The sequence below is a fragment of the Bufo bufo genome, chromosome 1, assembly GCF_905171765.1.
Source record: "Bufo bufo chromosome 1, aBufBuf1.1, whole genome shotgun sequence".
Lineage (NCBI taxonomy): Eukaryota > Metazoa > Chordata > Amphibia > Anura > Bufonidae > Bufo > Bufo bufo.
The window spans coordinates 562,703,600-562,727,481 of record NC_053389.1 but is presented as its reverse complement, the minus strand read 5'-3'; the positions used below and the strand labels follow the sequence as shown (position 1 = coordinate 562,727,481).

At 40.7% G+C, this 23,882-nt stretch overlaps 1 protein-coding gene across 1 annotated transcript in view; it reads left to right on the top strand.

The window, feature by feature from the left end:
* Positions 1-23,882, top strand: part of PCLO (piccolo presynaptic cytomatrix protein) — a 193,708-nt gene that overhangs the window by 8,740 nt on the left and 161,086 nt on the right. Inside the window, exons 3-4 of the mRNA XM_040414091.1 lie at positions 13,937-18,590; positions 18,940-20,939. Of these exons, the coding sequence (XP_040270025.1) occupies positions 13,937-18,590; positions 18,940-20,939 (6,654 nt within the window). The remainder of the gene's footprint in view (positions 1-13,936; positions 18,591-18,939; positions 20,940-23,882) is intronic.

Below are 23,882 nucleotides of genomic sequence, written 5' to 3'. Positions count from 1 at the left end.
GTCCGTTGCACCGTTTCTCGTGATTTTCAGCGTACCCATTGATTTTCATATGGGTCCGTTGAAAACTCGGCTAATGCACCGTTTGCCATCCGCGTCCGTGATCCATGGTTCCAGTCCGTCAAAAAAATATAACCTGTCCTATTATTTTCACGGAAAGCGGTTCGCGGACCCTTTCAAGTCAATGGGACCGCTAAAAAATGCGGAGGCACACAAGATTGTCGTCCGCGCGTCCGCGTCCGTTTTATTCCTATCATTTGCATGGCAAACCTGTCTTAGACTTTATTTTACATTCCTTTATGTCTGGTGATCCTCCGAAAATAAAGGAGGCACACAAGATTGTCGTCCGCGTCCATTTTATTCCTATCATTTGCATTGATTTACTCAGAATTTTCTTTGACGGTATGGCAAGAAATATTTTCGATTTGCTCTATTAAATTGATTGTGTATTACTGTCCTGTGTATGGAAAAATTTGAACCGCTGGAATAAAGAATTGTAATTTAAAAGCTGGACCTTTCCGTCTTTTTCTCACATTACTAGTTGGTTTTCCTGTATCAGTGCGATATCTATGGTTTATCCAGGAAGTTGATGCCCCTCTGTATTAGTTGCTATTGTTAATATTGGCGAGTGGTTACCCTTTTTTTTTTTCAAGAGAGTGTGATAGTGTTCTGCTGTGATACCTCAGGTTGTTGCAAGATATGTAAAATGGAGGTAAGGCAGTGATGGTGGGTTTGGGATAGCACTACACTGGAAATACTGAATGTTCTATTTATCAATGGATTTATTTCCATTGATATATAGACGTGACAATCTAAGGATTGCTGGATTTTAGGCCTTTTAAAAATATTTTTAAAAATCTGTGCTCGATGTCAGATATTGATCAATATTTTTCTCCTGGAAAGCCCAATTCATTTGCCAAATTAGTCCAAAAGGAAGACTCTAATGTCGCTGCTGGGTGTCCCACATTGCTGATACCATGATAGTTCAGGGTTAGTGCAGTTATATTAAATATGTGCCTTTTAATGTTTCAAAAGGCAGTTAGCAGACAGAGGAGGGTGTGAGGCAGCTAGAAGAGGTGTAAAATTGAGGGTGAAAGAACCTCTGGTTCTAGAGGACATTTCCTGGTGTGTGAACACTCGAGGCTACTGCTGTGAGCTGCTGAGTAGGCTTCAGACTCCACTGTCTCTCCCAGTGCTATTCCTGGAATACGAGACCTTTCAGGTGTGGATGGCTTGTGGCTTTTGGAAAGTCCTTGGCATTGCCACGTTTCTGGACTAGGCTGCAAACCGGAGGTATCAAATTGGTGGGTAATATACCCTTTAAAATGTTCAGGGGAGTCTTCTGGAGGGGGCTGTGGAGTTTAATATAGGATAGAGAATATGTGAAAAGATGATGACCCTAAATTCATTCTTTCACTGGCCTGCAATAGAAAATCATATAGCCCCCTCACAGCTTGGCAATAATTGGTGTTCATACATGTCACACATGTGATACAAGTGTGTTTAGTTTTTTGGGCACAATGTATAATGTACTGTGTACCATTTCATGAATTTAGTGGGGGGGTATTTTATTGTAAAGCAGCATGTCTTCAACTGTTTTGAACAATGTTATTTACTGTCACAGTGCGGTGTGGGGAAGACACTCCACACCAAACACAGAAGGGAGGGGAGAAAAGTACTAGGCCTGGAAACTAGGGATAGGGGGTGGTCACCACCTAGTGAGTCCCTAATCCGTTCCTCGACTACTAACATTATGAACAGACCTCGATGGTAGGAATGTTCATACGCTGGAATGTAGGCCTTATCTCACCCTAACAGGGACATGGAGATAGTGTCAGGACAACGGATAGCCTGTTCCTTCCAAGCTGAAGGAACACGAGACACCCTTAGGCCTAATACCAAAAGGAAGGGAAAAAACCACAAACAAACAATAGGAAAAAGAGACACTTAACCCTGAAGTATGCGGATGAGCAGGAACTCAGAGGAGAACCAACACCACTTCCACAGCAAAAGGTGCTATCAACCGCATAGCATGATGGGTGAGGTCAGACTAAATAGAGGAGTAGGAATTACCACTTAAGCTACACCTGAGACCAGAGGTGTGGTCATACCCAGCAGCAACACAGAAGAGTGAAACCAGAGAGGCTGTCAGCTCAAATCTCCTAGATCTGCTGACCACTGTCCCAGTAGAGACTGTGACATTTACAGTATGTGTGTAGATGTAGGTGAATATATTATGAATTTATGTATATGTGTGTGTGTATGTATATATATATATATATATATATATATATATATGTGTGTGTGTATATATGTATGTGTATATATATATATATATATATATATATATATATATATGCAGTACTGATCAAAAGTTTAAGACTACTTGAAAAATGGCAAAAAATCATATTTAGCATGGCTGGATCTTAACAAGGTTCAAAGTAGAGCTTCAACATGCAAAAAGAAGAAATGAGAGTGAGACAAAACATTTTTTGAGCATTCAATTAACTGAAAATAACGATTAAACTGAAACAGGCAGTTTTTCAGCTGATCCAAATTTTAGGACCACATGCCTTTAACCGCTTACCGACCGCCTAACGCAGGGATGCATCCTGGCGGCGGTCGATTCATTCCTCCTAGACGCATATATGCGTCATCTCGCGATACGCGAGATTTCCTGTGAACGCGCGCACACAGGCACTGAAGGTAAGCGAGTGGATCTGCAGCCTGCCAGCGGCTGCGATTTTTTTAACCCTTAACAGGTATATTAGACGCTGTTTTGATAACCGCGTCTAATATACCTGCTACCTGGTCCTCTGGTGGTCCCTTTTGCTTGGATCGACCACCAGAGGACACAGGCAGCTCTGTAATAAGTAGCACCAAGCACCACACTACACCCCCCCCTGTCACTTATTAACCCATTATTAACCCCTGATCACCCCATATAGACTACCTGATCACCCCCCCTGTCATTGATCACCCCCCTGTAAGGCTCCATTCAGATGTCCGTATGTGTTTTACAGATCCACGGATCCATGGATCGGATCCGCAAAACACATACGGACGTCTGAATGGAGCCTTACAGGGGGGTGATCAATGACAGGGGGGTGATCACCCCATATAGACTCCCTGGTCACCCCCTTGTCATTGATCACCCCCCTGTCATTGATCACACCCCTGTAAGGCTCCATTCAGACGTCCGTATGTGTTTTACGGATCCACGGATCCATGGATTGGATCCGCAAAACACATACGGACGTCTGAATGGAGCCTTACAGGGGGGTGATCAATGACAGGGGGGTGATCACCCCATATAGACTCCCTGATCACCCCCCTGTCATTGATCACCCCCCTGTAAGTCTCCATTCAGACGTCCGTATGTGTTTTACGGATCCATGGATTGGATCCGCAAAACACATACGGACGTCTGAATGGAGCCTTACAGGGGGGTGATCACCCCATATAGACTCCCTGATCACCCCCCTGTCATTGATCACCCCCTTGTAAGGCTGGCTCCATTCAGAGGTCCGTATGTGTTTTGCGGATCCATGGATCGGATCCGCAAAACACATACGGACGTCTGAATGGAGCCTTACAGGGGGGTGATCAATGACAGGGGGGTGATCACCCCATATAGACTCCCTGATCACCCCCCTGTGATTGATCATCCCCCTTGAAGGCTCCATTCAGACGTCCGTTTGTGTTTTGCGGATCCGATCCATGGATTCGCAAAACACATACGGACCTCTGAATGGAGCCTTACAGGGGGGTGATCAATTACAGGGGGGTGATCACCCCATATAGACTCCCTGATCACCCCCCTGTCATTGATCACCCCCCTGTAAGGCTCCATTCAGACGTCCGTATGTGTTTTACGGATCCACGGATCCATGGATCGGATCCGCAAAACACATACAGACATCTGAATGGAGCTTTATAGGGGGGTGATCAATGACAGGGGGGTGATCACCCCATATAGACTCCCTGATCACCCCCCTGTGATTGATCATCCCCCTTGAAGGCTCCATTCAGACGTCCATTTGTGTTTTGCGGATCCGATCCGTGGATCCGCAAAACACATACGGACCTCTGAATGGAGCCTTACAGGGGGGTGATCAATGACAAGGGGGTGATCACCCCATATAGACTCCCTGATCCCCCCCCTGTCATTGATCACCCGCCTGTCATTGATCACCCCCCTGTAAGGCTCCATTCAGACATTTTTTTGGCACAAGTTAGTGGAAATTGATATTTTTTTTTGTTTTTTTTGTTTTTTCTTAGAAAGTCTCATATTAAATCTCACATGAACTCACGGAATCCAAATGCGTAAAATTTTTTAGACATTTATATTCCAGACTTCTTCTCACGCTTTAGGGCCCCTCAAATGCCAGGGCAGTATAAATACCCCACATTTGACCCCATTTCGGAAAGAAGACACCCCAAGGTATTCGCTGAGGGGCATATTGAGTCCATGAAAGATTGAAATTTTTGTCCCAAGTTAGCGGAAAGGGAGACTTTGTGAGAAAAAAAATATATCAATCTCCGCTAACTTGTGGCAAAAAAATATAATTTCTATGAACTCGCCATGCCCCTCATTGAATACCTTGGGGTGTCTTCTTTCCAAAATGTGGTCACATGTGGGGTATTTATACTGCCCTGGCATTTTAGGGGCCCTAAAGCGTGAGAAAAAGTCTGGGATCCAAATGTCTAAAAATGCCCTCCTAAAAGGAATTTGGGCCCCTTTGCGCATCTAGGCTGCAAAAAAGTGTCACACATGTGGTATCGCCGTACTCAGGAGAAGTTGGGGAATGCTGGGTGAGATAAATATCTTGGTCAAATGCCAACTTTGTATAAAAAAAAGGGAAAAGTTGTCTTTTGCCGAGATATTTCTCTCACCCAGCATGGGTATATGTGAAAAGACACCCCAAAACACATTGCCCTACTTCTTCTGAGTACGGCGATACCAGATGTGTGACACTTTTTTGCAGCCTAGGTGGGCAAATGGGCCCTCATTCCAAAGAGCACCTTTCGGATTTCACAGGGCATTTTTTACACATTTTGATTTCAAACTACTTCTCACACATTAGGGCCCCTAAAATGCCAGGGCAGTATAACTACCCCACAAGTGACCCCATTTTGGAAAGAAGACACCCCAAGGTATTTCGTGATGGGCATAGTGAGTTCATGGAAGTTTTTATTTTTTGTCACAAGTTAGTGGAATATGAGACTTTGTAAGAAAAAAAAATCATCGTTTTCCGCTAATTTGTGCCAAAAAATTTAAAATTCTAGGAACTCGCCATGCCCCTAATGGAATACCTTGGGGTGTCTTCTTACCAAAATGGGGTCACTTGTGGGGTAGGTATACTGCCCTGGCATTTTAGGGGCCCTAATGTGTGAGAAGTAGTTTGAAATCAAAATGTGTAAAAAATGCCCTGTGAAATCCTAAAGGTGCTCTTTGGAATTTGGGCGCATTTGCCCACCTAGGCTGCAATAAAGTGTCACACATGTGGTATCGCCGTACTCAGAAGAAGTAGGGCAATGTGCTTTGGGGTGTCTTTTTACATATACCCATGCTGGGTGAGAGAAATATCTCGGCAAAAGACAACTTTTCCCATTTTTTTTATACAAAGTTGGCATTTGACAGAGATATTTATCTCACCCAGCATGGGTATATGTAAAATGACACCCCAAAACACATTACCCAACTTCTTCTGAGTACGGCGATACCAGATGTGTGACACTTTTTTGCAGCCTAGGTGGGCAAAGGGGCCCACATTCCAAAGAGCACCTTTAGGATTTCACAGGGCATTTTTTACACATTTTGATTTCAAACTACTTCCCACACATTAGGGCCCCTAAAATGCCAGGGCAGTATAACTACCCCACAAGTGACCCCATTTTGGAAAGAAGACACCCCAAGGTATTTCGTGATGGGCATAGTGAGTTCATGGAAGTTTTTATTTTTGTCACAAGTTAGTGGAATATGAGACTTTGTAAGAAAAAAAAATCATCATTTTCCGCTAACTTGTGACAAAAAATAAAAAGTTCGATGAACTCACTATGCCCATCAGCGAATACCTTAGGGTGTCTACTTTCCGAAATGGGGTTATTTGTGGGGTTTTTATACTGTCTGAGCATTGTAGAACCTCAGGAAACATGACAGGTGCTCAGAAATTCAGAGCTGCTTCAAAAAGCGGAAATTCACATTTTTGTACCATAGTTTGTAAACGCTATAACTTTTACCCAAACCATTTTTTTTTTTTACCCAAACATTTTTTTTTTTATCAAAGACATGTAGAACAATAAATTTTGAGAAAAATTTATATATAGATGTCGTTTTTTAAAAAAAAATTACAACTGAAAGTGAAAAATGTAATTTTTTTGCAAAAATCTTGTTAAATTTCGATTAATAACAAAAAAAGTAAAAATGTCAGCAGCAATGAAATACCACCAAATGAAAGCTCTTTTAGTGAGAAGAAAAGGAGGTAAAATTCATTTGGGTGGTAAGTTGACCGAGCAATAAACGTGAAAGTAGTGTAGTGCAGAATTGTAAAAAGTGGTCTGGTCATTAAGGGTGTTTAAGCTAGGGGAGCTGAGGTGGTTAAAAGGCCAAATCTGTGCAAAGATATGGATTCATTGTCATTTTCTGTCAGGTAGTCACATGTTGTGATGGCAAAGGCAAAAAAAACTCTCTCTTTTTGAACGTGGTCTAGTTGTTTAACTGCATAAGCAGGGTCTCTCACAGCGCGCCATCGCTGCTGAGGTGGGATGCAGTAAGACAGTCATTTGGAATTTCTTAAATGATCCTGAGGGTTATGGAACCAAAAAGTCAAGTGGAAGACCCCAAAAAATGTCATCAGCACTGAGCCGGAGGATCCAATTAGCTGTCCATTAAGACACTGGACGATCCTCGACCCAAATTAAGGCCATTACTGGTGCTGACTGCAGCCCCATAACCATCAGACGGCATCTGAGACTGAAGGGCTTTAAAAACAAAAAACTTCTTCATAGACCTCGTCTCCTTGAACGCCACAGAACTGCTCGTTTGGACTTTGCAAGAGAGCACCAAACATGGGACATTCAAAGGTGGAAGAAAGTTTTATTCTCTGATGAGAAAAAATTTAACCTTGATGGTCCTGATGGTTTCTAACATTATTGGCATGACAAGCAGATCCCACCTAAGATGTTTTCTACGCGCCACAGTGGAGGGGGCACCATAATGGTCTGGGGTGCTTTTTCCTTCAGTGGAACAATAGAGCTTCAGGAAGTGCAGGGGCGTCAAACGGCCGCTGGCTATGTCCAGATGTTGCAGAGAGAATTCCTTATGACTGAGGGCCCTCACCTGTGTGTTAACGACTGGGTTTTTCAACAGGACAACGCTACAGGACACAATGCCCGCAGGACAAGGGACTTCTTCAAGCAGAATAACATAATTCTTTTGTCCCATCCTGCGTGTTCCCCTAATCTAAATCCAATTGAGAACCTTTGGGGATGGATGGCAAGGGAAGTTTACAAAAATGGACAACAGTTCCAGATAGTAGATGGCCTTCGTGCGGCCGTCTTCACCACTTGGAGAAATGTTCCCACTCACCTCATGGAAACGCTTGCATCGAGCATGCCAAAACGAATTTTTGAAGTGATAAACAATAACGGCGGAGCTACTCATTACTGAGTTCATGTTTGGAAGTTGGATTTCTGTTTAGGGGGGGTTTAGTTTTTTTTGGAGGTGTGATCCTAAACTTTTGATCAGCTGAAAAACAGCCTGTTTCAGTTTATTTGTTGTTTTCATTAAATTAAATGTTCACAAAATGTTTTGTCTCACTCCCATTTCTCCCATGTTGAAGCTCTACTTGGAACCTTGTTAAGATCCAGCCATGCTAAATATGATTTTTTGCTATTTTTCAAGTGGTCTTAAACTTTTGATCAGGACTGTATATACAGTCAGGTCCATAAATATTGGGAGATCGACACAATTCTAACATTTTTGGCTCTATACACCACCACAATGGATTTGAAATGAAACGAACAAGATGTGCTTTAACTGCAGACTGTCAGCTTTAATTTTAGGTTATTTACATCCAAACCAGGTGAACGGTGTAGGAATTAAAACAGTTTGCATATGTGCCTCCCACTTGTTAAGGGGCCAAAAGTAATGGGACAGAATAATAATCATAAATCAAACTTTCACTTTTTAATGCTTGGTTGCAAATCCTTTGCAGTCATTTACAGCCTGAAGTCTGGAACGCATAGACATCACCAGACGCTGGGTTTCATCCCTGGTGATGCTCTGCCAGGCCTCTACTGCAACTGTCTTCAGTTCCTGCTTGTTCTTGGGGCATTTTCCCTTCAGTTTTGTCTTCAGCAAGTGAAATGCATGCTCAATCGGATTCAGGTCATGTGATTGACTTGGCCATTGCATAACATTACACTTCTTTCCCTTAAAAAACTCTTTGGTTGCTTTTGGCAGTATGCTTTGGGTCATTGTCCATCTGCACTGTGAAGCGCCATCCAATGAGTTCTGAAGCATTTGGCTGAATATGAGCAGGTAATATGGCCCGAAACTTCAGAATTCATCCTGCTGCTTTTGTCAGCAGTCGCATCATCAATAAATACAAGAGAACCAGTTCCATTGGCAGCCATACATGCCCACGCCATGACACTACCACCACCATGCTTCACTGATGAGGTGGTATGCTTAGTATCATGAGCAGTTTCTTTCCTTCTCCATACTCTTCTCTTCCCATCACTCTGGTACAAGTTGATCTTGGTCTCATCTGTCCATAGGATGTTGTTCCAGAACTGTGAAGGCTTTTTTAGATGTCGTTTGGCAAACTCTAATCTGGCCTTCCTGTTTTTCAGGCTCACCAATGGTTTACATCTTGTGGTGAACCCTCTGTGTTCACTCTGGTGAAGTCTTCTATTGATTGTTGACTTTCCTCCTGGAGAGTGTTCTTGATCTGGCCAACTGTTGTGAAGGGTGTTTTCTTCACCAGGGAAAGAATTCTTCGATCATCCACCACAGTTGTTTTCTATGGTCTTCGGGGTCTTTTGGTGTTGCTGAGCTCACCGGTGCGTTCCTTCTTTTTAGGCCTCCTGCACACGAACGTATTTTTTTGCGGTCCGCAAAAACGGGTCCCGTTTTCCCGTAATCCGTGACCGTTTTTTCATCCGTGGGTCTTCCTTGATTTTTGGAGGATCCACGGACATGAAAAAAAAGTCGTTTTGGTGTCCGCCTGGCCGTGCGGAGCCAAACGGATCCGTCCTGAATTACAATGCAAGTCAATGGGGACGGATCCGTTTGACGTTGACACAATATGGTGCCATTTCAAACGGATCTGTCCCTATTGACTTTCAATGTAAAGTCTGGAGTCCCTTTTATACCATCGGATCGGAGTTTTCTCCAATCCGATGGTATATTTTAACTTGAAGCGTCCCCATCACCATGGGAACGCCCCTATGTTAGAATATACTGTCGGATATGAGTTAGATCGTGAAACCTCATTTTCGACAGTATATTCTAACACAGAGGCGTTCCCATGGTGATGGGGACGCTTCTAGTTAGAATATACTACAAACTGTGTACATGACTGCCCCCTGCTGCCTAGCAGCATCCGATCTTTACAGGGGGCCGTGATCAGCACAATTAACCCCTCAAGTGCCGCACCTGAAGGGGTTAATTGTACTATCATATCCCCCTGTAAGAGATCAGGGCTGCCAGGCAGCAGGGGGCAGACCCCCCCCCCTCCCCAGTTTGAATATCTATTGTAATAAATCGTTGGTGGCACAGTGTGCGGCCCCCCCCCTTCCTCCCTCTATTGTAATAAGTCGTTGGTGGCACAGTGTGCGCCCCCCCGCCCCCCCTTCCTCCCTCTATTGTAATAAATCGTTGGTGGCACAGTGTGCGCCCCCCCCCCCCTTCCTCCCTCTATTGTAATAAATCGTTGGTGGCACAGTGTGCGCCCCCCCGCCCCCCCTTCCTCCCTCTATTGTAATAAATCGTTGGTGGCACAGTGTGCGCCCCCCCATCGGCCCCCCCCTCCCTCTATAGCATTAACAACATTGGTGGCCAGTGTGCGGCCTCCCATCTCCCCCCCCCCGATCATTGGTGGCAGCGGGTCACTAGCAAAGATTCATACTTACCTGGGAGAGGCGATGTTCGTGTCCGGCCGGGAGCTCCTCCTACTGGTAAGTGACAGTTCATTTAGCAATGCGCCGCACAGACCTGAGGCTGTCACTTACCAGTAGGTGGAGCTCCCGGCCGGACACGAACATCGCAGCAGCCGGTAAGTATGAATCTTCTACTACTGTACTATTGCTATGTAACCATGGCAACCAGGACTGTAGTAGCGTCCTGGTTGCCATGGTTACCGATCGGAGCCCCAGCGATTAAACTGGGACTCCGATCGGAACTCCGCTGCCACCAATGATGATGGGGGGGGGGGGGGGATGGGAGGCCGCACACTGGCCACCAATGTTGTTAATGCTATAGAGGGAGGGGGGGCCGATGGGGGGCGCACACTGTGCCACCAACGAATTATTACAATAGAGGGAGGGAGGGGGGGGGGGCGCACACTGTGCCACCAACCAATAATTACAATAGAGGGGGGGGGGCCGCACTGGCCATCAATGATATTCAAACTGGGGAGGGGGGGGGGGGTCTGCCCCCTGCTGCCTGGCAGCCCTGATCTCTTACAGGGGGATATGATAGTACAATTAACCCTTTCAGGTGCCGCACCTGAAGGGGTTAATTGTGCTGATCACGGCCCCCTGTAAGAGATCGGGTGCTGCCAGGCAGCAGGGGGCAGTCTTGTACACAGTTTGTAGTGTATTCTAACTAGAAGCGTCCCCATCACCATGGGAACGCTTCTGTGTTAGAATATACTGTCGGTTCTGAGTTTTCACGAAGTGAAAACTCAGCTTTGAAAAAGCTTTATGCAGACGGATCTTCGGATCCGTCTGTATAAAAAGTAACCTACGGCCACGGATCACGGACACGGATGCCAATCTTGTGTGCATCCGTGTTCTTTCACGGACCCATTGACTTGAATGGGTCCGTGAACCGTTGGCCGTGAAAAAAATAGGACAGGTCATATTTTTTTCACGGCCATGAAACACGGATCACGGATGCGGCTGCAAAACGGTGCATTTTCCGTTTTTTCCACGGACCCATTGAAAGTCAATGGGTCCGCGAAAAAAAACGGAAAACGGCACAACGGCCACGGGTGCACACAACGGTCGTGTGCAGGAGGCCTTAAGAATGTTCCAAACAGTTGTTTTGGCCACGCCTAATGTTTTTGCTATCTCTCTGATGGGTCTGTTTTGTTTTTTCAGCCTAATGATTGCTTGCTTCACTGATAGTGACAGCTCTGTGGATCTCATCTTGAGAGTTGACAGCAACAGATTCCAAATGCAAATAGCACACTTGAAATGAACCTTGGACCTTTTATCTGCTCATTGGAATTGGGATAATGAGGGAATAACACACACCTGGCCATGGAACAGCTGAGAAGCCAATCGTCCCATTACTTTTGGTCCCTTAACAAGTGGGAGGCACATATGCAAACTGTTGTAATTCCTACATTGTTCACCTGATTTGGATGTAAATACCTTCAAATTAAAGCTGACAGACTGCAGTTAAAGCGCATCTTGTTTGTTTCTTTTCAAATCCATTGTGGTGGCATATAGAGCCAAAAATGTTAGAATTTTGTCGATGTCCCAATATTTATCGACCTGACTGTATATACACACCGTATATATATTATAAAATGAATAAAATAGAAAACATGCATTGCACATCCACATTCATTAGTCTAATTTGCATTGTATAATTTGTAGTATACAATGCCATACTGTACACAATGCATTTGTATACATTTAGATCAAAATGTATAAACTCACTCACCACGTCAAGGTTTCCTCTTTCAAGTGGGTACCTGCTCTAACTTGGCACAGCACCATGTGGTGACCACCGAGCCCAGTTCAACACACCAGCAGGCGACATGACCTCCTATATGAGATTGGGCCCCAACCCACAGGCAAAGCACCACAGCGACAACAGTAACTGCACAGTACTGCTTCATGTGAACAGATGTCTGAAGCTCACCTATCCATGTCTCAGGAACTACACTAGAATCACTCAGTCTAATAGACAGGCAGTATAAAGATATGTCAACTTTATCACAGTGGCTTCTTTCCCACTAAGCCCTGCTTAATTTTTTTTAACAGGTTGAAAAAAGGATAGAAAACCTAAATTGAATCAATGTGCACCACTTTTTAGACAGATACTAGGAGCAGACACATTAGTAAATCTTGACCAAAATCTGGGCCTAATATTAAGACATGCCCCTTTCTCTCTATGCAGCATCCTTTCCTACTAAGCTTTCCTTTATAAGGTGTGCATGTATAGATTATTATTTTTTGTTTACTTGATTCATACCTATTTTAAATTAGATGTGCCAAATTTCGGTGCAAAATACTCCACAATTCAGGCCTCAATAGTTAATTTAAACCATTGTTTTTCACAAATGCTCAGTCTATTGTAGAAAGATTAACATATTCATTAATATTGTGTTGCTTCCTTGACTGGTGGTCCCTCATTTAAAAAAATCAGTGGGAAGCTTTTGTGCTGAGGCTGTATTCCAAGCCATGCCTCCTGCGGCCCTGCTGCATACACAACACAGTAGTTTGCAAAAAAGTAGTTTGCAGACAGTATATTTGAGAGGACATATTGATACCGTATGTTTGTTTCATTGTGTTGTGTTTTTTAAATATACTCTGTTTATGGAGCATTATAACTTTATATAAATTTTTATGAGTCCGTCAGGTTTAGAAATTTCTTAATACAATAGAATCCCAAAAATGGTGTTGAACTGACATTTTGTACTTTATGAAAAGATGAAAAGTAAATAATTAAATAGTATCATGACAGACTGATTTAAACATCTAGGATTAGAAGAACATGGCTGCTTTCTTCCAAAATTATCAACACTTCTCTCCATGGGTTGTCTGTGGTATTACAGCTCGGCTTCAATGAAAGTCAGCTTTCAGGAGATATTTATAAAGGGATCTTTATTATGCATAAAATCATTGCTTTTAACAGTATTTCACTTATGTACTGAGATATAATTGAATGAAAACTTATTTGTAGTACCTCTCTGAACTGACTGACCTGTTGCATGTGCGCTTGGCAGGTGAAGGCATCTGTTGGTCAAATATTTGTATGTGCCCGCTTTACTGACAAAAAATAAGTTTTCATAAATGGAAGTGAGCCTCTAGAAGCAATGGGGCATTGCTGTTACACCTAGAGTCTTCACTTTCTCTGTATCTGCTTCACCCTCTTCACTTTGATTTACATGGCCAGGCAGTGAAAATGTTTTCATTGTCTGTCTGGCCCAGTCAATCAGAGATAAGTTTGTGGGGCTGCAGAGAGAGCACAGCCTCTAGGTATAAAGGCAATGCCCTTGTTGCTCCTTGCAGCTCATTTGCATATATTACAACTTCATTTTTTTTTCTCAGTAATGCACATATGAACATGGGACCAACACAGATGCCTTCAGCTGCCAAGCACACATGTAACAGGTCAGCCAGTTTCATAGGTACAAATCTGCTGACAGATGCCCTTTAAAGTACATTATACACATTATTTAATATCCAAAACGAGTATCACTGAATCAGTGAGTGATATGAAGTTAATAATAGTTTTACATCTTTCAAATTACATTAATCAATGTTCAATAATCTAAGTAGTCCAACTTTTATGTATCTATATATTTATAATCAAAACTGCATGTAAACTCAACTCAGTAAGGCAATGGAGAAAACTTAGACTGTGTTTTTATTGCTGTTTTCTGTTAATTATAGCAATCTATCTTTAAAAAAAAAAGCATCAATATTTTTTTGTTTATTCTTAGTTCATTCTTTTTTCTGTCTTCTCTTTTAGGAGAAGGAAGATGACAAATCTGATACTTCAAATTCTCAGCAGCAGAAAAGCCCACAGGGACTAAGTGATACAGGCTATTCATCAGACGGTATATCTGGTTCTCTTGGAGAAATTCCAAGTCTAATACCAAGTGACGAAAAAGATTTGAATAAGGAAGCAACAAAAAAAGATTATCTTTCACATGAAAGTAGTCCTTCTAGCCCTTCAGATTTAGCAAAATTGGAAAGTACAGTCTTATCAATCTTAGAAGCCCAAACAAGTATTCTTGTGGATGAAAAGTTACGAAAAGGTACTGATTTGTATGGGAAATATGCTGAACAGACTCAAAACAGAAGTAGAACTAAGATATTGCCAATCACGCCAGAATCCTATAGTTCAGAAGAAGAGCTTGAAGATTTTCATGAAGACGAAGATGAAACACTAGAAAAGAATGGAAAAAGGGGTTTTCCGACCCGAAAAGTTCAAAAGGATGGCAAAAACACAACAAAAGATATAGCTGTACGCAAACGACAGGATTCAATAGATGACAGTAGTGAAAGTGAAAATTCACCAGTTCCACAGAGGAAAAGAAGACCTAGCAATGGATCATCAAGTAGTGATGACTTTAGACATGATGACAGTCAGGGATCAGGAGATGATGAAGATTTTATCCGAAAACAGATTATTGAAATGAGTGCTGATGAGGATGCATCTGGCTCTGAAGATGAGGAATTTATTAGGACAAAATTAAAAGAGATAAGTGCTAATGAAAGTCAGAATAAAGAATATAAAACAAAGCCAATACCAGCAAAGAGCAAGAGGTTAACTAAAAAAAGCAGTGCAAGCTATGATGAAGATGGTATTAGACGACATTCATGGCATGATGATGATGAAGAGGATGAAGAAGAGCAAACATATAATGAAAGCCCTGAACCAAAATTTAGAGAAACTAAAAGTCAAGAAAATGAAGAGCTTTCAGTAAGTACTGGTGGAGGTCTTAGAAGATTTAAAACTATAGAGCTAAATAGCACAATGTCTAATTCGTACACTGAGGACTCTAGCAAATCATCAGCTATATTATATTATGATGAAGAACCAGAATTGGAGATGGAAAGTCTAACAGATTCGCCTGAAGACAGGTCACGTGAAGAAAGATCATCAAGTCTCCATGCTTCCAGTTTTACTCCTGGTACCTCACCAACTTCTGTTTCATCCCTTGATGAAGACAGTGACAGTAGCCCAAGTCACAAAAAGATGTCAGGAGAAAGCAAACAGCAAAGAAAAGCAAGGCATCGATCTCATGGACCAGTTCTACCCACTATTGAAGACTCTTCTGAAGAAGAAGAATTAAGAGAAGAGGAAGAACTTTTGAAAGAGCAGGAAAAGCTAAGAGAATTGGAGCAGCAACAGCAACAAAGAAAAAGTTCTAGTAAAAAATCAAAAAAAGACAAAGATGAACTAAGAGCACAGAGAAGGAGAGAGAGACCAAAGACACCTCCGAGCAACTTATCTCCTATCGAAGATGCTTCTCCAACAGAAGAATTGCGTCAAGCAGCTGAAATGGAAGAACTTCATAGATCTTCATGTTCAGAGTATTCACCTAGTATTGAGTCAGAACCAGAAGGATTTGAAATAAGTCCTGAGAAAATAATAGAAGTTCAAAAGGTCTATAAATTACCTACGTCAGTATCATTATATTCTCCTACAGAAGTATCCCCTAATGTTCCAATAGTAGAGAACAAAAATGGACAGCAGATTCTAAAGAGTGCTGAGGAAGCTTATGAAGATATTTTATGTAAAGCAAAATTATATCACAGTGACAAGGAAAAAGAAGAAGTCTTTGAAAAAGAACCTTTATATGGGGGGATGTTGATTGAAGATTATATCTATGAATCCCTAATTGAAGAGAATTATGATGAAAGCTTGGATGCTAATATGATAAGCAGTCAACATCATGTGTATCACCAGCAATTACAAGAAGTAAGAAACAATTCCTCAATTGATATTCGCACCACTATTAATCAGACTATTGCAAGTGTAGACAGTAAATGCTTCAAAACAGAAGAATTCCATTCTATGGTGCCCCAAGAAGACATTGTTTCAAGTTCTTACATTGTCCCAGAAAGCCATGAAATAATTATTTTAGAAAACATAGATGACAAACAAAGCCATGATGATACAACTGGCTTTTATAACATTATTACTAGTCAGGACATGCAGCTAACACCAGGACCCAGTCCTACTCAACATAGAAATGAGTTTAGCATGAAAACTGAGCATTCATCTTCTATGAATTCCTATAAATCTGAAAATATCATACTTACTGCTTCAGTGGAGTCAACCTCTCTTAATTCAATGTCTATTCCTGATGTTAAAATAACTCAGCACTTTACTGCAGAAGAACCTGAAGATGATGTAGTTGTTGATTATAGTATAGAAAGATCCTCTGAATCTTCAAATGCTGAGAGTGTTTTAATATCTGGTTCTTTTATATCACAAAGTGACACCCAGCATAATGAAACTTCAGCACAAAGTTCAACTTCTGATGTAACTACTACAGATCATGTAGTAATTTCAGTACCTGATATTGCTCTAATTACAACTGCCCAAACTGTACCAATTTCTTCTGTTGGGTGTACCATGGCAACAGAAACTTTTGGAAATGTTACTGTACTATCAGAAGGTGAAAGCAATGATTATCCAAGGGATACATCAAATGCCAATTCTGGGACTCTAGTAAATCACATGCAGCCAGTAATCACTGAGTGCATAGTGTCAACAAAGCACACAGTGACTTCAACAGCAATTACACATGCAACAACCACTGCCACTAATTTGCAATCAGTCATATCATTAGCTCCATCAGTCACATCAAAAGTAATATCTTTCTTTAAAAGTTCTTCTGATTCTACTGACTCTGTAACAACTGAAACTTCGGTTCCTCCACCACCCCCTCCACCACCACCATTACCTCCAGCAGCAACCCCAAAGCCAACATTAAGCTCCAAAAGGCCAGCACCTAAAATTCCAACAACAGCAAAACCTTCTACAATAGGACAGAAAAGTGAAGTAAAAACCAATTCAACTCCTACAGCCAAGCCTCACGCTCCACCTCCACCTGTCCCACCAAAGCCATCTTCTATTCCAGCTGGACTGATATTCAGTCATAAAATAATTGACGTTTCAAAACCCCAGAAAGTAACAAAACCTGTACATTATGAGCCTTCACTTGCTGTCCAAAAGAGAACAGAAGCACAACACAAAACATCAGAACATTCAATACAAACGAGTATGACTTTAAACTTGGTTTCATCTACAGAGTATCAGTTACCTTCTCCAACATCACCTCTTTCTCCCCATTCTAATAAATCATCACCAAGATTAACCAGACCATCTCAAGAAACCTATGTTGTTATTACTTTGCCATCTGAGCCTGGTACCCCAACCGAAAATGATTCATCTCTTACAACAACATGTTGGCCTCTAAAGACATCTGTCCATGAACATGTTCCACAGATAACACAAACAGTGTTTTCTACCACACCTTTCAGTATGAATAAAAGTGTGACCGTAAGTCAGCCATTAGACAATCTGCACAGTTTATCACACATAACATTAGAAGATGCCAAGACATCTGTTTCTTTGCCTCAAAGCGCTGTCTCTGAATTCACTTGCATTCCAGATGTTCTTCCAAGTGAAAGAAACATTACAGTTCAATCTCGGTTAAAGCAAGTTGGAAAATCTATAGAATCTAATGATATAATAGACCTACGCACTTTGAACAAGATGGACTATAAAGTCAAAGATATTGAGACCGATAGTTGCATGGACCTGTCTTCAACAACAACTGAGGGAAAATGGCAGTCTACTACTCTCACTTCTGTGACTCGACCTATAAGTACTGTCCAACCTGCTATAGTAAACCTTAGTACTGCATCTCCAATAGTTTCATCTATATTACTTGCTACTGAACCCATTACAGTAATGACATGCTCAACAACTGTAAGTTATACAACAAGTTTGGAGAGTCTTGTTGACTTAGGAAATTCATCGAAAGAACCATTAAAACTGACAACTTCTAAACATTATGAAGAGAAAAATGGGTCATATCCTGTGGATGTGGAAGTGCCAATTAACTTATCTCTGGGTGTCCTGACCCACTCAGTAGCCGGATCAACAAAAAAACTTTTTCCAGCTTCCTCTGTTAGTGTAACAAATGGCTCTACTGATCTTTCTACTTCTCAAGAATCAGTAGACAGCGGAGTAGTGGATCTTAGCACAACAAAATTCCTTAGAACAATGGTAACTGTGGATGATGCATTGTCAACAATTGTCACAGAAATAATTGAAGATGATAAACCTGTGGACTTAACTGCAGGTAGACGAGCTGTGTGTTGTGACGTAGTATATAAATTGCCTTTTGGAAGAAGTTGCATTTCACAACAACCATCCACTACTTTACCTGAAGATCGTTTTGGATATAGAGATGACCATTATCAATATGATCGTTCAGGAATTTCAGGTTTCAGGGGGGTTGGGGGTATGAAACCTTCTATGTCTGATACAAATTTAGCTGAAGCAGGACTATTTTTGTACAAAACCAAAAATACTTTTGATTACCCAGTTGGAATAGCTGATGTTGCTGTAGACCTTACATCTGGCAAAATGACTACAGGTCAGTATGATGTGCCAGCAAATCTTTCTGTGAAATGTGATTATGGTGTCCCCCATCTCATTTCTGGGTAATTTTTTTAATTTACTTTCATTTATAAATTTTTGTGGCACATTGTGGCAAAATATTTTGTATTTTATTTCCTTTTTTATTATTTGTATGTTTTGCTCACGGGTTCATGCATGTGGCTGCATGTTCCAAATTTAATTTTGCTTCTTGTTCAAATAAATCATTAACTTGGAGATTTGCATGCAATTTTACCCATATATTTCATCAAGATTGGATGGCGCCCAAACCACCAAACATCACTGTTTTTAGAAAATGGACTATAACTGTACCCCTATAATTTCAGGTGAGGCTTTGGATTACCAAACCAAGACTACAGGTTCTTACCCAGAGACACGGCAAGTCATTTCTGGCCTTGGGATAAGTGCTGCACAGTATTCACAAGCACGTATGACTGCTTCTATAGTCCCACCATATGTTATGGGAAGTGTTTTACGGTCATCTAATGGAGTTGTTTATTCATCAGTTACCAGTCCAATCCCTTCAACTTTTGCGATCACCACACAACCTGGCTCTATATTCAGTACAACAGCAAAAGATTTATCTGCATTTATTACTACTGACGCAGTTACTTCATTCTCAAATTTAAACCAAACTCAGCCACTGCCAAGAACATATAGCATGTTAACATCAACAATGGGAGATGGTACAGATGTAATGTCTGTGATTGATAGTACTTTGCAAGCTTTTCCTGTGGATGTTGAATCAAGTGCACAAAGTGAACTTGTTTCCATTTTGACATCAGAATCAGAAACTTTCTCAGAAATAGCTGAAGATGAGTCATCCTTTATAATGCCATCTGATGATGGTAAGCAACAACAGTTACATTTACAGCGTGAGCTTCTAGAGCTGGAGAAACTGAAACAGCAGAGATTAGCTGAGGAGCTTGAATGGGAACGTCAGGAAATTCAAAGATTCAGAGAACAAGAAACTTTTATGGTTCAAAAAAAACTTGAAGAATTACAGTCAATGAAACAACACCTGCTTTATCAACAGGAAGAAGAGAGACAAGCTCAGTTCATGATGAGACAAGAAACCCTGGCTCAACAACAGCTACATCTTGAGCAAATTCAGCAACTTCAGCAGCAACTCCATCAGCAATTAGAGGAACAAAAAATACGGCAAATGTACCAGTATGGTTATGACTCTGAAAATGTGCCTCCTCAAACCACGACTGAGCAAGTGATTTTAGAAGGGCAATATTCAGCACCAGAGGAAGGACAGTTCTGGACTGGTGATCATACTGCAACTACATCATCAGCAGTTGCAGGAATTGAAATGACGCCAAGTGATGCATGGTATGCTGTACAGTCAGATAGTGGTCCACAATATATTTCAAGACCAGGAATACTAAATTCTGTTTCAGAATTGTCACTAAAAGATGTGGATTTTAATGATGAAAGGCAGCTTAAAAAAAGAAGTTCCATGCCTAGACTGTGTGGTATGTATGATGAAACAGATGGAAATATGCAAGAAGAAGCAAGATCATACAAACTAATTGTTGATAGTGGAGTTCAAACTGATGATGAGGATGGAAATGATAATCGGTATACTGGCAGAAGAAGAAGATCCAAAAAAGGCATTGATACAAGTGTTCAGACTGATGATGAGGATCAAGATGAGTGGGATATTCCCACAAGATCAAGAAGAAGGTCACGTGCAGGAAAATACAGTGATGGAAACACGGATGCTGATAAATCTAGACCATTTTCCAAAGTATCTAGTATAGCTGTGCAAACTGTTGCAGAAATTTCAGTGCAAACGGAACCCCTTGGAACAATAAGAACACCGTCAATAAGGGCTAGAATTGGTTCAAAAGTTGAAATAATTAAACATATTTCAGCTCCAGAAAAGAGTTACAAAGGTGAAAGCTTGGGCTGCCAAACAGAAACGGATTCTGATATACAGAGTCCACCATATCTAAATGATATATCACAAAAAGATAAAAGACGTCCAACACCTTTAGAAATAGGTTATTCTTCTCATCTTCGGGCTGATTCATCCCTGCAGGTTGCACCTTCTCCTCCTAAGTCTCCTAAAGTTCTTTATTCACCAATTTCTCCACTTTCCCCTAGCAAAGCTCTAGAATCTGCTTTTGTTCCCTATGATACAACAATTGCGGATGACATTAGCACTCACAAGCCGCATGCTGATATTGTGCAGATTCCACCGACAAGTCCAAAATCTGCAAAGGTTATGCAACGCTCTATGTCAGATCCAAAACCCTTAAGTCCGACTGCAGAAGACATTGCGAGAGCACAGTTTCAGTACTCAGATGGATATTCAGTAAGAACTTATTTCTATTATCTAAGTTAATTTATATGCATTTGCAATGAAATGGGTAGCGTTTTCTTATGTTTTGTGCATATATTTGCTTAATAACTGCTGCAGACTAACCTGCTCTTATTTTGTGTGTAGTGTACTTCCAGATATCTTTATTGATTGCTTACTGAACCATCCTACCATATGCATTATCTAGTTGTAGTTTGAATCTTTTTAAAATAATAAATAAGTAATAAAACCCTAATCATATATTAAATATAAGCATATTATGAGAATGTTACCAACGATTCCCTGAAAAAAAAAAAAAAAATACCAATGTGAGGCACCAGGGAGTCAGGCAATACTCCTAGAACAGGTGGGTGTAACCCTTGCAGTGCTGAAAAAAGTAGATACAATGAGCTAAGCTCCTAATCACACATACACACAAGATTGACCGATACGTGGGAGTGGGTCTGCTGACACAGGTTGCCAGTGTAACAAACAAAAAAAAACCTAATTATTAAACGTTTAACCCCTTCCCGACCTTTGACGTACTGTTACGTCATGGAAACCACTGAGTTCCTGCAATGTGATGTAGTAGTACGTCATAGTGATTGCGCAGGCACCGGAGTGGTGCGCGCGCGATCACTGCAGGGGCCCGGCAGTCCGTGGTAGCAGGGGCCCCTGCTGTATCCGCCGGCATCGCTGTAAGAGCCAATGCCAGCGGATTAACCCCTTCTATGTCACGGTCAGCGCTGCCTTCTACGGGAGCCGAGGAGATCCAGACTCAGTGTCATACACTAATAGGCAATGCATTACAATACAGATGTATTGTAATGCATTGCAGAGGGGATCAGACCCCCAAAAGTGAATGTCATAAATGAAGTAAAGTAAAAAATTTTAAAAAAAAGTGTTTTTAATAAAATTAATAAAGTAATAAAATTAATAAAGTAAAAAAGAAAAAAAAAGCCTCTTTCCCCTTATTTTATAATAAAAAACAGAAGAAAAAAAAAAAAAAAACACACATATTAGGTATCTCCGAGTCCATAATGACCAGCTCTATAAATATATCACATGATCTGCCCTGTCCGATAAACACCATAAAAAAATTAAAACAGTTAAAAAAAAAAGCCTTTTTTGTCACCTTACATCACAAAAAGTGCAACACCAAGCGATCAAAAAGGAGTATGCCCCCCAAAATGGTATCAATAAAACCGTCACCTCATCCCACAAAAAATGAGCCCCTATCTAAGACAATCGCCCAAAAAATTAAAAAAAATATAGCTCTCCGAACATGGAGACACTAAATCATCATTTTTTTTTTGGTCAAAACTGATATTATTGTGCTAAAGTGAAATACATAAAAAAATATATACATATTAGGTATCGCCACGTCCGTAACAAACAGCTCTATAAAAATATCACATGACCTAACCACTCAGATGAACACCGTAAAAAAAAAAACTGTAAAAAAAAGCTATTTTTGTCACATTACATCACAAAAATTGCAACAGCAAATTATCAAAAAGGCGTATGCCCCCCAAAATAGTACCAATCAGACCATCACCTCATCCTGCAAAAAATGAGACCCTACCTGAGAGAATCGGTCAAAAATAAAAAAGCTATGGCTCTCAGACTATGAGACACTAAAATCTGATTATTTTTTGCTTCAAAATTGCTATTATTGTGCTAAAGTAAAAAAAATAAAAAAAGTATACATATTATGTATCGCCACGTCTGTAACAAACAGCTCTATAAAAATATCACATGACCTAACCACTCAGGTGAACACTGTAAAAAAAAATTAAAAACAGTGTAAAAAAAAAAAGCCATTTTTGTCACATTACAAAAATTGCAACAGCAAGTGATCAAAAAGGCGTATGCCCCCCAAAATAGTACCAAACAGACCGACACCTCATACCGCAAAAAATGAGATGCTACCTGAGAGAATCGGTCAAAAAAGTAAAAAAGCTATGGCTCTCAGACTATGAGACACTAAAATATCATTATTTCGGTTTTAAAAATGCTATTATTGTGTAAAGCTTAAATAAATAAGAAAAAGTAGACATATTAGGTATTGCCACGTGTGTAACGATCTGCTCTATAAAAAAGTCACATGACCTAATCCCTCAGTTAAACACTGTAAAAATAAAAAATAAAAACTGTGCCAAAACATCCATTTTTTTGCTACCTTGCCTCACAAAAAACGTAATATAGAGCAATAAAAAATCATATGTACCCTAAAATAGTACCAATAAAAACTGGCACCTTATCCCGTAGTGGGACATGGCATCTAAAAACCAGTTCAGCTAAATTTGCCTTCCAAAAACCGTATGGCGTTCCTTTCATACTGCTCCCTGTCGTGTGCCTGTACAGCAGTTTACGATCACATGTGGGGTGTTTCTGTAAACCACAGAATCCGGGTAATAAATATTGAGTTTTATTTGGCTGTTAACCCTTGCTTTGCTATTGGAAAAAATTGATTAAAATGTAAAATCTGCCAAAAAAGTGAAATTCTGAAATTTCATCTCCATTTTCCATCAATTCTTGTGGAACACCTAAAGGGTTAAGTAAGTTAGTAAAATCAGTTTTGTATACCTTGAGGGGTGTAGTTTCTAAAATGGCGTCATTTTTGGGTGGTTTCTATTATGTAAGCCTCACAAAGTGACTTCAGACCTGAACTGGTCCTTAAAAAGTGTATTTTGGAAATTTTCCGAAAAATTTCAAGATTTGCTTCCATACTACTAAGCCTTCTAACGTCTCCAAAAAAATAAAATGGGGGACGTCCAAACATGAAGTAGACATATGGGGAATCTAAAGTAATTAATATTTTTGAAGGTATTACTATCTATTCTAAAAGTAGAAAAATTGAAATGTGAAAATTTGAAAATTTCTCAGAATTTTTGGTAAATTTTGTATTTTTTTCTAAATAATTTTTTTTTTTTACTTATTTTTACCACTGTCATG